Source organism: Falco naumanni, chromosome 12, assembly GCF_017639655.2.
Source record: "Falco naumanni isolate bFalNau1 chromosome 12, bFalNau1.pat, whole genome shotgun sequence".
Taxonomy (NCBI): Eukaryota; Metazoa; Chordata; class Aves; order Falconiformes; family Falconidae; genus Falco; species Falco naumanni.
Window position 1 is genome coordinate 29,175,479 of NC_054065.1, and position 14,068 is coordinate 29,189,546.

The window sequence follows — 14,068 nt, forward strand, 5'->3', positions numbered from 1 at the left end:
TTGCTCCCGACAGATAAGTTATCTGTGTTAGCACACGAAGCCTCTGAAGGACGAGCAGTCGAATTTATGAGGCTAAACTCTCCTACAGAGCCATCAAGGCGATACAGAAGGGAACAGCATGTGGGCTGAAAGAGCAATCCAAACCCTACTGTTTTAAAGCTGCAGTGGACTTGCTGAAGTCTCAGAGGCTTTTAATGAATCCACCTCGACAGTGTTTTTCAAATCATAGACTTTGGGGAAAGTAATTTTTAACATCTCACAGTCTAACACTCCACCCAAATGAAGAAGTCTTATTATATAGATTAAGCCCCTCAGGCTCTATTACACCACACACATTACACATCAATGTAATTATCCCTTCACCTCGGTTCTTAACCTTACGAAGCTGACCAGCTGCTAGCTGAAGGCTTCTCCCCAACACTTGCACGCACAGAAAAAAGGTCACAGAATTCCAGATATACAAACTCCCAATTAATCAATTCCCAAGCCATTTCAGAAGCCAAACCTTCAGATTTCTTGCAGAAGCTGCAGTTTTGCTTAGCTTGCGGTCTTTTCAAAGACAGGGAAAGACCTTTGGCACCCTGAATGCCATTAAATGAGCAACGACCTGGTTAAATTTTCTCTTTAACAGCAGTAAATTGAAGGCTTTCAAGTATCCAAGTGGTATGCACAAAGATTTAGCTAGCACCCTCCCAAATCAACAGTACACTCTTCTGCCATCTATTCAGAGAGAGATGCTCATCAATAACTTGTCACTTTGCTGTAGAAACACAATTATTTACTCAATGTAGGGAAGGCAAGGCAGCTTATGTCATTCAGTTGACAGACCACAGGAAAGTTACTGAAAAAAACCCAGCAAGTAATCAATTCAGGACAAAACATACTTTATTGTACTGTAATGTCAGAAGTACAAGAAAACTACTGCAGAGAACCATGCTAACGGGGCTTTTAGGGTCTGTGAAGGACAGGAGTACAAGATAACGGGGTACTACTGTACTCAGTGCAAAAACTGATTCATTTGAGGCACAAGTACACTATTGTTTAAGCAGCTTGATTCAAGCACAGCTCTGGTATGTGATCTACTCTGTTTTCTTTCTATGTGACAATTCTATAATAAAGCTACTTTAACATGAAATAGGCAGTACATTGAAGTCAGGGGTTTCCAAATTGCCACTTGGCAACCAAACAAACTAAGAAAAATACTCTGCATAGCCACCCTCCACAGTTTAGTTTCAGATATGGAGCCATGGCTAGTGAAAAAGCTAATTCTGCAAGGTCAGTGCCCAGATTTGTTTGGTTGGGTGGGGTTTCTTCCCCTCTTCTATGTCTGTGGGTAACTTAATTCACCTTGGCCACAATTTATCCAATAAGAAAAAAAAATATATACCTGTATCTTTGATAAGGAATCATACATATCTAACATTCAAATAAATTTCAGCCCTTAACAGCTCAACTTATGGCTTAAGACACAATGAAAGTGTTTGGGCACCCTTGAGTTAAGTTAACAGTTAAGTTAACAAAGAGCATTCTTGCTAAAAAGGCAAGCAAGATCACTGTTTTAAACAGAGCTGACCTCTACAAGAAGAAAGCAGGAATCCAAGTTACTAGTTACTACTAGGCCAACATGTACTGCTGCCCAGAAAGATAAAAACATAACATCACAATGAAAAGGTTCAACAAAGTTGAAAGATAAAGGTTTCAACACCAGAAGCAGCATTTGAAAACAAGCTGTTTAAGTTAAATCTTCGAGAGATGCAGATTGCATAACTCCAGGCATGAACAAACATGCTGGCAGTCTTCTTTTTACACAGCAGCTGTGTTTAACATAGGAAGTTCTGGGTTTAAAGAAAGCTACTTGAAGATTTAAGATTTGCAATTCCCTGTCTATTTAATAAGATTAGTAGAGAAATGAAAAAAATTACTACTGAAACAGTAGTTTCTCAGTGGATCCCTATCATTACAAACACAGCTTGATCTGTAAGCAACGCAAGACTAAACAGACAACTATTATTTTATATTATTACTATGCTTATAAGTTACATCAGTTAAAGTTAAAAAAAGCCAAGCAGTTTTGCCCTATTTCAAGAATAGTTTCCAATCAACACCAGTTTACATGGTGAATGGGACTTCACAAATAAACAAGGAATGGTGACATCTTTGGGTCAAGAATGACAAGAAATAATGAGCTCTGTGCTACCAATCAACCTCAACAAGAATATGGCACAAGGGCCAGCCCAAGCTGTACCAACACTGAACCTTTAGCACTCAGCACAAATTCGGATCTCTTTACTTTAGCTAGCAAATCAGGTGAAAAGACTGGGTAAAAAAAACCAACAACCAAGAAACACCTAACTAAAAACTTAAGCCAAAAATTGGAATATACTTTTTAAAAAACATCTGTAGTTTTAAAATAACTTTATGACATCAGTTTGTGCAAACTAAAAAAAAAAACTCATTGAATTTCTCTCTAACAAAAGACAAATCCCCCAAATATTTTCCTTTTAGCCCACTGTATCTGTAGATACAACCTCATACCTAACAGATGTAAATGCAAGAGAGAAAAAGTTACAGCATCTGCACAACATTCTACAAACAGCTGCTGGAGGGAAAGTAAAATATAAAAGGAATAAAGAAAGGCAGGTTCCATCTGAAATACTCTCACAATCTTTCCCACTCTGTAGTCCATAAATCCGACTCTGATGCTAAGGTGACAGTGTATGTAAGCAGATTTTTTTTTGTTGATTTTATTATTTTTGAGTTTCAACTGGAGAAAACCTGAGAAGAGACTCAAGTCTCTTCAGGAATTGTCAGATGGAACATGCTCCTCGAATCCTTCGCTCTCTCGGACCAACGCTCTTTCCAGGATAACACGGCCTTCCTTGTAGCGCTGGCTGTCTTCGGTGGCAAATTCATAGATCCAACCGAGTTTGCTGTTGCAGTTCTTGCAGCTCACGTCTCGCACCATGTGGCGGCCAGTGAGCATGACCCGATCCTGCACTTCGCTGTACTGCAGATTTACCACCTGATACAAATATACAGGGGACAGGGAAGAGAAAGGATTAGTCTGCCTAGAGCAAAACCCAGTAACAATGTGCATGACTATCAACATTTTCAAAGTAAGGAACCTGTGGTGTTGCACGTGAACCAAAAACTGCAACGTAGTAAGTCAATAGCCCTTGAAAATCTCCTGCTTTAGAAGGTAACATTTTAAATATATGCTTCACGGGGATGTATAACCCTCAGTGTTTAAGTGAATGACATGAAATGCTATCACAAGACATACGAGAGTGCAAAGTACTATGTTCAACCTGGGGTTAGAAGTTCCTGGTGAATAGCTTGTAAAGTAATCTACGTTAATCCACTTCTAATACATGTAACCCATTTCTAGCAACTGATGTGATCACTTGTTCCCAGAAATCAGAACCAAAACATTAAGAGGTATTTCTTAAAAAATCTTGAGGGGCTTTTGAAATAATCATCTAAGAGAAAACAAGGCTCAGTGGCTGAGAACGTAGGCATTAAACACGCACCCTTTTTTGTATGCTATCTCGGCAGTTTAGAATGTACTTTTAACTTGTTTAGGCAGCAACACCACAGAGCCAGGACGTATAATCTGTTGAAAAGTTGATGTCGGAACTATATCCAAACTGCTAATATGCAGTAGGATTCTAAAAGTTGGGACTGCACTGCTTCCTCAGCTTTCCACCTGACTGTGCTTGCTCTGCTTTAGATGCAAGGCTCCTGACTGCAGAAATGTAAAAAAATCAAACTTCCATGATTAAACCCCACTATTTAACACCAGAAAAATTTGAGCCCCAGGATCCAGTGCTTATTGGATGAGAAAGAAATCAGACACACAGCTCTTTTACAGCTATGCAATCTAACACCTACATATAAATACCAGTGCCAGGATTCAGCACACCAGAAATCCCAAGGCCAAGCATAGTTAAGTGAAGACATTACTGATGCCTCTGTCAACTCTGCCACTGGCCAAACGGCTTCCAAGAACAAACCCAAACCAACACACACCAATGATTACAGAACCAGGAACTTTGAAAAAAAACAGTGATTTTGCTTTGTTTTCTTACAATGAGTCTAACAGACAAGTCTATATGGAAGGGTTAATAAATAATGCTATAATTCACTCAGAGTTATGATTTCCATATTTCAGTCTGTTGAATTTGATCAATTAAAAAAAAATATTAAGGTAAACCAAAGTATTATTGCCTGTAAAAGAGATTGTGGCCACCTAAGGCTGCCAAACTGTTACCTTAAATGCATTTTAGAAATTCAACAGAATACTATCCAGACTTCTTTTTTAACTGAGTAAACATGCAAATGCCTTTGAAACTCTTTGATAGACAAAAGATAATCTCACAGTGAATTTGAGGCTTATATTACAGAAGTTGCCAAAGTTAAAACTTGATGCATTTTGGCACGACGCCTCTATATACACAATCCCCTATACGGTCTTCCAGTATCACAGATAAACTAATTTAGATGGCTTGCCATCAATAGCAAATGCCCAATTTGACTTCAAAGACTGCTGAACAGAACAAAATTAAAATTAAAAAAAATTAGAACAGTGATCACACAACACTTCAGCCAAGAAGTTTTTTTTTAGTTTTGACAACAGATTCATAACCCACAAACTCCTTTTTCTAAAGCAAATAGTAGTTCCTCCTCAGCTTCATACCAACCTTGTTAAAAAGAAATGCTCTCCCTGTGGCCCCTGTAAAACGAGTGGAGATGAGCTCAGAGCGGTTGGTCAGAATGGTGTCGCAGTTTGCACAGGAAAACAGGCGAGTGCCACCAATGTGATCCAGAAAAATTCTTCCCATTTTTAGAACTTCCTTAAGTTTATACTCAAGACCTGAAAGCAAAAAGAAAGGTCATGTACATGTCAAAAAACCACACCACTGCAGCCAAAAAAATAAAGCCCCAAACACCCCATATATATGGCAGAACATTCTTCAAACTAATTCAGCTAATGATTGCAGAGGTTCTTTCTTTCACAGATGAACTTAGACTGCATTCAGACTTTCTCATCAAGTTCTTTCCCAAAGTGACCATCTTACCAATAAGATGACACACATAGATACAAAGTAGTTATGTTAAATGAGCAGAACATGACCTGAAACCTTTAAAACACAGTTCAGATACTTGCAGACCACTACTGGACCCTACAGTTCTTAAAAGCTTCCACTTCCTTTCTATTTTCTTTTCCTCTTTAATACAATACTGAATCGCCATTCCCATTTGTTCCTGACTACTCACTCATCTCAGTCAGCACTGGGAAATGGGGCATGTCGAGTCACCAACACAATTATAGCTTAATATTCCCCAAGTCACCCCCCACTCACCCCTTTTTAAAAAAAATACTATTTTGTCACTTCCTTGAAGCTTTGCACTGCACAATTTATGACATGCAACCACACACCACCACTGTCCAGGATGCCTTAGCCTTCTAGTACAGCAGATGGGGCTACTGGATTTGACTTAACACTTACTGGTTTCATACACATAACAACATAGGAAATGTTTGGATGCTATTTCACATAATAAAAAAACCCACCCATTCTTTACACCACATAGTTTTATATACAAACATTTAAAGCTGTCTAATCTAAATACAAAATGCTGTGTCATTTACCCAAGCTATTTCCAAAGCATCATCACTAAAATACCTGAGAAACTTCAATGAGCAGTACAATAGCTTAAAAAGTTTATAGCAGTAGATCTACATTACCTCATAAATAAAGCTCTTCACTGCTTGGAAAAACTAAAGTATCTCACCAACTTTATATCAACTAACATAAATTACTCAAAGTTAACTAGCGAGTAGGCACAGAACATATCAGAGAGCTGAAAACTTAAATCACGAAGGATGAGATAACATGACAAAGGAATTAAATGATTATGTTATTTCTATTTCAACTACAGAAGTTTTATGACTACACATCGATAGTCAAACAAGTTAAATATACCTCCATTTATGCTTCAGATGTGGAATCAGAAAAGAGTTTTTGTCTTCTCTGCTTTTGTCATGCACAGCAAAGTAAATCAGACACATGCAATATTAAAGTTGTGTGGGTTTTAATTTTCAGAGCAGGAGACAGTGTGCTGTTCACAGAGAAATTAATCAAATTTTGTGCTCATCAAGTTGAATATTCTGCCAAATGCCTTTAAGAAGTGCAAATACCTAAATTAAACCCATTTCAAGTTTTAGGGGATCAGTTTCTTAAAGCTTACTCTGACATGCACAAAGCAAATGGAATAAAAACATGCACCTGCATACAAAAAATCTCAAATACCATTTTTAAGTGTAAAAATCGTAAGTCACTGACATTTTTTTAATTGCTTTATTTCACTACTTTATTTTCTTACAATGTGTGGCAATAAAAAGGGCTCCTCATATTGAACAGACTGATTTTAGCACAAGTTCCTTACATTCAGATTTTTCATATCACTGTGAGTCTTCTGTATCCCATCTGAAGGATACATAAAAATTCAAAGCAATGGAATGACTCTTCCCTTTAAAGGTGATATAATACCCATCTCTCCTCTTGACAGGATAAATAAAGCAGGTCTTGAGTTTGACAAAAATATTTAAAAGATTTTGCTGAGTGTAGGGGTGTGACTCCACTCAAAATACAGGATCCCCTTCAATTCCTCTCAGCATTACACCTTTCTAATATGCCTTTATCTTTCCTAGTAAGCAAGGGCAAAAGAAAAAAAAAAAATGTGCACAGTGGCAGCATGAAGGAAAATCAACAGACAATAACTGTCAATAAACAAGTATCAGTCAAAGTTTCCAACCAGAAGAAACCACAAATACAAGCAATAAAAGTAATTGTGAGAGATCGGCCCATAAGGCGCTTGGCCTAGCTCCATGTGCCATCCTTCCTAATTTTGGATGAAGTTATTTTTGTGTTGATTGTATTGTGGATTAAGAACAATTAACCGATTATAAATTATTGTAGATGTGGACTCAACATACAAAGAGATATTTCCTTCAGGGTAAACACAGTGCTCGCCCTGTCAGTATTTTTAGAAGCCAACATAAAACAAATCCAAAAACATCCCCCTCTCTCAACAAGAACAAGACAAACACTAAGCTGCACCCAGAAAAGCAGTGACCCAAAGTCACTAAATCCAAAATTTAACTACTTCAGAAGAGAGCGCCAGTGTAATTCTTACAAGCAAGTTACAAGTCAAAGCAACATACAAACGTACTACTCCCAGATACAGCATTATGCATGGGCTGAAGCGTTGAGACCTGAAGACACTAGGCATTAAAATAAATGTATAAACAAATATGTTCAAAGACTTAAGGCTGAGAAACCTGCCTAGTAATAGGAGGCCTAAAATCTTCATTTGTATCACCCCAAAAAGCTGAAAGTAACCTCATCAAGTATCTAAATGAGAAAGAAGCTTCCAGTAAGACTTGGGTCCCAACAGAAAGACAAAGTGGGATTCATGTGATGGTAGCACAAGGCTGTAAGAACTCAGCCTACAGTTACAGCAGAATCTAATAAACCAACCAGTACCAGAACAATTTTCTTCAGAAGACAGTACGTAAGAAAACATGTATTCTTGAAATAAATAAATACACATTTAAAAATTTAGAAAATTAAATTCTGCAATCTGCATCGTAACAGAACAGTCTAGATTTTGAGTATTTTTTTTTAAAAGAAACTGTTAAAATAATGTAATCCTACTAGAACGTCTAACGTTTAAAATAACCTCTACACTTAATTACCCCCTGGTAAGAGTTCAGTCAAGCCAGCAGCCTACACCTACCATTAGCCCTCAGTTTTGACTGCTACGGGATTTCAGTGGATCTGTAAGGGTCCAGCTGAAGTGCTATAAAACTAGTCACGTTACATCGGTCTTTATATTACTGCTCACAACAGTAAAAAGTAGGAAAAAAGTTACAAAATGCTGGTAAGGCAGCTTTCAAAGGCCACATTCGATCATGACCTTTCTAAATAAACTAACAAGGAACTTTCACTTTTTCCCCCCTCATATAAGGTAGAGAAGTTAGTCTCAACTTGGAATCATTTCACACTCTCCCCTCCCTTTCCCACCCCCACCCCCCACGCCCCCAAACTAAAAACATAGTATTCACTTACAAGACCATTTCAGAAGGTACAGCTGTATGGATAAAGACTGTTTTTCTCCTTATGTAAGGATCCTGAATCCTGCAGGATATACTCCTTGTACACTGGAAAAAACAGAAGCACAACAGAACAAGGGAAAGCAATTTTCCATTGCTCTCAGGCTCACATCCCTTATGTGCTAAAGTGGTGTATATATACAAGTCACCCAAGATAATGGTGTATTTTTGTCCCCTGTAGTTTTCACCTCCCGTGTAAAAGGTGTGGGCATCTATGTTCACACATACGGAAAAGTTCGGAACAAAAGCCTCTTCTAAGCAGCTTTTACAGGCAGTGGGAGAGTTCTCTTAAATTACAAGAGCCCAAAGAATTGTGAAACATTACAGCATTTCTAAAGCTTAAGATCCTCCAGTTATGGGGAGGAGAATGCACTTACCCATTCATCCACTCTCCACACCTAAAAACAGTGAAAGTAACTTCCACCAGTTCAGAGAGCCAGCCAAGCTCCCTACTGCAATTCAGAACCCCAGAAAGCGATGCTACTGTATCGCACCAACTCCATCACGCTACGAGCAGATTTCTCAGAAGGAGCAGACAAGGGGATCTTGGTTATTCAAAAAAACAAATGCTGAGGGAAGAACAGATTTTTTTTTCTGGCCCATGACTTCATCTTTAAAGTCAGCTCAGCATACTTTGTTGGATATGTGTCAGTGGTGAAGTCCTCGCACTCCTGCCCCCATGCAACTTAGCAAACACAAGTTGTAATGCTAAATTAATGTCTCCAATGTAAACAAAGGCAGACTTATTTGCTTTCACTAATGGGATATAAAGTACCTACCACTTGTCAAATCTACGCAGTTCAAAGAGACAGGTACCTTTTATGAACTGAGAGATGCTGCTACCGTGTCATTAGTCGGCACCCTGACCACCACCATCAGCCTGCATTCTTGAGAGGACCTTTACCAGAACAATCAACAACAGCTCATATTACCTAGCTAGTCAGGCTTCTGGCAGTGCATTATTTTTACAGCACAAACCTCGATACAACCTCTTAGTCATACTGTGAAACATTTCCTGCCTGCATGCATGCTCCTGCCAGCAAGTGCACAGACTGACAAGAAACACAAGCACTCTGGCTGTGTGCTACAAGGTGTATTCCTTGGGCTGTGCGCTCCCAAACTTCCACCTGTCTTTCAGTGTTGATCTTGGCAACACTGAGCAACAGTTGTCAAAGAGCTGACATTCAACAGCTTAAATTTAACCACTGTCTGCACACAGAGCTGAAACCACCTGCATCACTACTTGGCTGCTATTTGTGCTACCTCATCTGCCTACCTTCACAAGCAATAAAGAACAAAAAAGTAACACAAAGAATTATTTATTAACATTTTTAAAACTAACAGTCAGTGTTTTCTTGTCCCAGAATGCATCTCTTGAAGACACAGGACCGTCAACATTTGGGAGAGCCAGCAGGCACTTTCTATATACACACTGGACTGTGGATATTTCAGGAGCCTCAGTGTTGCTTCAGCACCATCTACTGCATCTCAGATCTACAACAGAAAACAGCTGCTAGTTAAAGGATAAAAAACTATGACAGCCTCCCTTTTGCCATTTCACCAACTAAAACCATTTTTCTTTGTATGGTGAGCCAGCAAGCACTCTCTCCCCCTTGCAAAAGGGCTGTGCATTCCTTTAGGCACAGTAGAATATTCTCAAGATGTACTTACTCTGGAACCAGGCTTAAACTTCATTTTCACATTTCAGGAACCGGGCTTAAGCTTCCTCTTCTATTCTCAGAGATGGACAAAAGAGGAAAAAGAATACTTAGCACAACTACACAAGACCACACATTAAAGAGTCACAGGGTAAGGAAAAAAAAAAAAAAACCAAACAAAACACCCCAAACCAAAACTTGTGCCTTACCTTCCCAGGTTTCTGCTGCTCACAAGTAGGGGTGGATCTGAAAATACATATGCGGTCAGTCTCTTAGGAGGTCTGAGATTCAACCATCCGCCACTGACTTCTGCCACTGTTGAAGTAAGCAGGGCGCAGCCTCTGGCCTCTGCCTACGTGCAGAATGTGTTATCAGAAAGCACCACACGTAGCCAAATGGGAAGTAAGAAAATGAACTGGAACAGTATCCTATGCTCATTAGAACCATCCAGCTACTGCAGCAAACTGTACAAGGAAGTTAATGCAATCAAATGACTGAAGAGGCTTTGGCAAAGTAATGACAGCCGTGCCCAGATGCAGTGCAAAGCACCCGCCTAGAACAGGCAGCGCCTCGCAGGATGAAACTACGTTTGTGCAAGTTACAGTAGTATAATTTTCTATTGTAAACTGGCTTTTTTCTCCAGGTAAGGCCAAAGTTTCACATTGGGATAGCGGTATTTAAATACATTAACATAACATTATACTGCTGTGTGCAAAAACTAATACAGAGTAGTTTGTTTCAAGTTTCCAGAGAGCAGAGCCATACAGACGGGTGCTTGTTTCCAGTATAGCCCCCATATCTCAGCATCTCCCACACAGTAACTTACACCCTCACAATACTCTTGCTAGATAACATATAAAAGTATTAGTTTACAAATGGTAACAGACTCAGATTGATTTTCTTTCCTGCTACTACACAAAGAGTTCGAAAGCAGCAGCTATTCCTGTCTCCCTGTTTTTCTCCCTTCCCTTCCTGTCTCCCCCTTTCTCTTCCCTAAGAGAATAAATTCCTTAATTCTTAATTCCTCAATTGTTTTTAAGAAAGCTGCATTTCCTGGTTTTGTAATAAATGTATTCTTACACTAATTAGGCAGCTAAGACAACTTTTGCCTTTTAATCCATTCTGCAACTTTCAGAAAGCTAAACTGATTCAGATTTTCTGTTTTCATTCATTTCAGTGCTGAAGTGATACAAATCTTTACCTGAAAACACTCCCGATTTCATGAGTCATTACAAAATCAAACAAAACCAAATAAACAAACTTTAAAGAAGTGGTGAAAAGTCAATGATCATCCAAACTTCCATACCAACTACATCCAACTGACAGAAAGGGTGCTAATATGCTTAGCGCATCTTGCCAAGAATTTTTTGTATTAACTAGGACACTGAAATGTAGGTAATGGCTCCAAAATTAAAGGGCGCCTCGCTAGCAAACATCCACAGCGTACAGGCATTTCCTCTATACATTTAACAAGTTATTTTAAAGTTAAATCTTGCTTAAAGGTATTACGTATTTCAGCAAGAGCCAAGCAACTCAAGATTTCAACATAGGTCAAATGATAGTAAACAAACATGAACCAATGACCTAACTTGGCCAACACTACTTCAAGCTTGTCATGACTACCAGCAGAGGGAATGCTAAATATACATATATATACATATATATATATGCACATGTGTGCACAACTCTCAGTCTGTCAGATGACATGTATCAAATCTCATCTGTTCTTGTCATCTTCTCGACTGGGCTTTGAGGTGCTATTTCTTTGGTCCTCACACACTCGGCAGCCACAGCTGAAACCTTCTCATCATTGTTACGATAATCTATATATAAACAATTCTGTAAATTAAGTACTTCCACAGCTACGGAAGTGAAAGTAGCAGATGACAGAAGACTCCAAATAGTAATTCTGAAGACTAACGTCAAAGAGTAGCACTTAAAAATGGACAGTTTTGTTTGTCACAAATGTTACTTGAACTGGGCAAGCTAGAATGAGCCTATATATAAGAAGATTATATATAGCTGTGACATATATATAGCGATATAGCTGAACCAGCGGCAGGAGGGAATGTTTACAACCGTGGTGCAAGTTTCTTTCTGCCATCAGTCACAAACCCGAGTTACGCTAATGGTTAATCCATTGCTACTGGTTGTTGACATCCAGAGTTGCTCTGCAACACCTACCACTTTGCCAAGAGCCATGCCCTGGGCTCCGAGAGAGAGAGAGAGAGAGAGAGAGAGAGAGAGAGAGAGAGAGAGAGAGAGAGAGAGAGAGACTTGCTATGCGCCTTGTCACTCCTTCAACCTAACCCTAACACCGCGTTTATTGTTGAAACAAAGGAAAATCATTTATTACATTCTAGATGGGTCCAAGACACAGCCTGGATTAAATAAACACGGTGGATTAATCTGCTCTGGGGCTGCTTGCACAGGAGGCCTGCACAGCAAGTAGCGAAGGAGCAGAGCAGGCAGAGGAGCCCTTGCGTGCCTTTTGCTCTGCCTAGAACCTCTTCCAGAGAAAAAAAAAAAAAAAAAAAGCTCTGGCAACGTATCCCGGTTCCCCGGGAATCCATCCATACGTTCACGGGCAAACCCCACGCGCAGCGGTGACAGGCAACGCTGGCTCATTGCTGAGGCAGCCCGAACACCCCATCCCCGACCGCCGGCGTCCCGGGAGCGGCACCGGGCGGGCCGGGACACCGGGTTTACTCGGGGCTGCTTCGGCGACGAGCAAGTCTGGTAGGAGCGGCGCGGCGGCCGAGGAGCACCTGGCTAACGGGGGGGCGGGGGGGGGAAGGAAGGACGCGTCAAGCCGCGCCGCTGCCCCCCGTGCGGCACGGCCGCTGTCCCGGGGCGGGCCGCCCCCCCGCGTAACCCCCGGCCGGGGGCGCCGCGGACCCGGTCCTGCGGCAGGCGGGCGGGGGGGGGGGGGCGGCGATCCCCGCGCGCAGCCCACGCGTGCGCTCTGCGCCCGCTGCCCCCGCCGCTCCACACAAAGCCGCGCGCGGGGGCGGGCCCAGCCGCGCGCCGTCACGGGGGCGCGCGCAGCCAACCGCCGCCGGCTCGGCCCCCGGCGCCGCCGCCGGGCGCTGCCGGCACCGCAGGCAACTTGACAACAAACAGGAGGAAACAGCTGACGGGAGGCCCCGCCGCCGCCGCCGCCGTGAGGGGCAGCCGGGCTGCCCACCGCCCCCGCCTGCCGCTACCCACCCCATTCCCAGGCTGCGCGGTGGCGGCGGACGGCGCTACCCACCCCCCACCCCCCGGGCATGGTTCGTCGTTCCTCCCACCCCCCCCCGCCCAGGAACCGGGCCGAAAAGTTGCCGCCGCCCCGGCCGGGAGGGGAGCCGGCGGTGCGGGGCCGCGGGAGGAAGTTGTGGCCGCGGAGGGGAGAGGGTGCGCTGGGTGCCGGCCCCGGGCGGAGGGCCGGGCAGGAAGGCTAGGCTGCGCTGGGAGACGCTGACGGAGGAAGGGGACGGGGTGGGGAAAGGCCGGTGCTTTTGTTGCGGCGCTGGGCCGCGGCGGGGCCGCCGCTGCCCCCCTCGGCGCTGCCGGGCTGGAGCGGCACGGCTCGCCCGAGGCCCCGCTGCGGCCCGAGAGACACCCTACCGCGGCCCGCAGCGGCAGCCGCCACCTCCCTCCCCAGCCGCCGGCGAGCCCACCCCGGTCTCCCCTGGACAGCGCGGGGCGCGACGCGGCCCCCCCGCCCGGTTACCTGGCGCAGGGGAGCGGCGGCAGCTCCGTGCCCTGTGTCTTCCCCCCGCCCTCCACAGCCCCGACGCTCCGGCGCGGCTCCGCCCCCCAGGCCCCGCCCCGCCGCACGTCAATCAGCACCGCCGAGGCCCCGCCCCCGCCGCCTCACGGCCCGCCCCAGCCCCGGTCACCTCAGGGCCGCGCCCGGCGGGACGGCGGCGGTTTGGCGTTGGCGCTGCGGCCCCGGGGAAGCGAGGCCAGGCCAGGCCGCCTTCCCCCAGCAGCCCTGACAGCAGGCTCTGTCACTGGCGCGCACCTCTCGCTGCGGCAGCCGAACGCCGGAGCCCGGCCGGGTGTGCCGCGCCGACCGGGCCTCCCGCCTTCAGAGGGGAGGGAGTCGCGCCTGCAGGCCTGCCGTCCGCCCCAGGCCCCTGCTCGCTGGGCCCACCCTCCGCCCCAGGCTTCTGCTCGCCTGCCTTCTGCCCCAGGCCCCTGCTCGCTGGGCCCACCCTCCGCCCCAGGCTCCTGCTCACCTGCC

General features: G+C 43.9%; 1 protein-coding gene across 9 annotated transcripts; it reads right to left on the reverse strand.

The window, feature by feature from the left end:
- Window positions 1-867: 867 nt before the first annotated feature.
- On the reverse strand, window positions 868-13,647 carry YPEL5 (yippee like 5). Of its 9 annotated transcripts, XM_040611941.1 has the most exons (7): window positions 13,553-13,639; window positions 10,047-10,083; window positions 9,851-9,910; window positions 9,522-9,673; window positions 8,136-8,227; window positions 4,701-4,873; window positions 868-3,022 (listed from the first exon to the last, which is right to left on the reverse strand). In XM_040611941.1, the coding sequence occupies exons 6-7, from the start codon at window positions 4,839-4,841 to the stop codon at window positions 2,798-2,800; spliced, it is 366 nt and encodes a 121-aa protein (XP_040467875.1). In that variant the 5' UTR covers window positions 4,842-4,873; window positions 8,136-8,227; window positions 9,522-9,673; window positions 9,851-9,910; window positions 10,047-10,083; window positions 13,553-13,639; the 3' UTR covers window positions 868-2,797. The 9 variants fall into 9 exon arrangements, 4 of the variants coding, with proteins under 4 accessions (XP_040467875.1, XP_040467877.1, XP_040467876.1 ...); XM_040611943.1 differs by lacking the exon at window positions 8,136-8,227 and having other exon boundaries at window positions 13,553-13,634; XM_040611942.1 differs by lacking the exon at window positions 13,553-13,639 and having other exon boundaries at window positions 10,047-10,189.
- Window positions 13,648-14,068: the final 421 nt, after the last annotated feature.

Coding starts and splice junctions, on each gene's coding strand:
- YPEL5 (XM_040611941.1), bottom strand. CDS start 4,841: ATGGGAAGAATTTTTCTGGATCACATTGGTGGCACTCGCCTGTTTTCC. Junction 3,023..4,700: donor GAGCATTTCTTTTTAACAAG/GTTGGTATGAAG, acceptor TATTTGTATCAG/GTGGTAAATCTGCAGTACAG.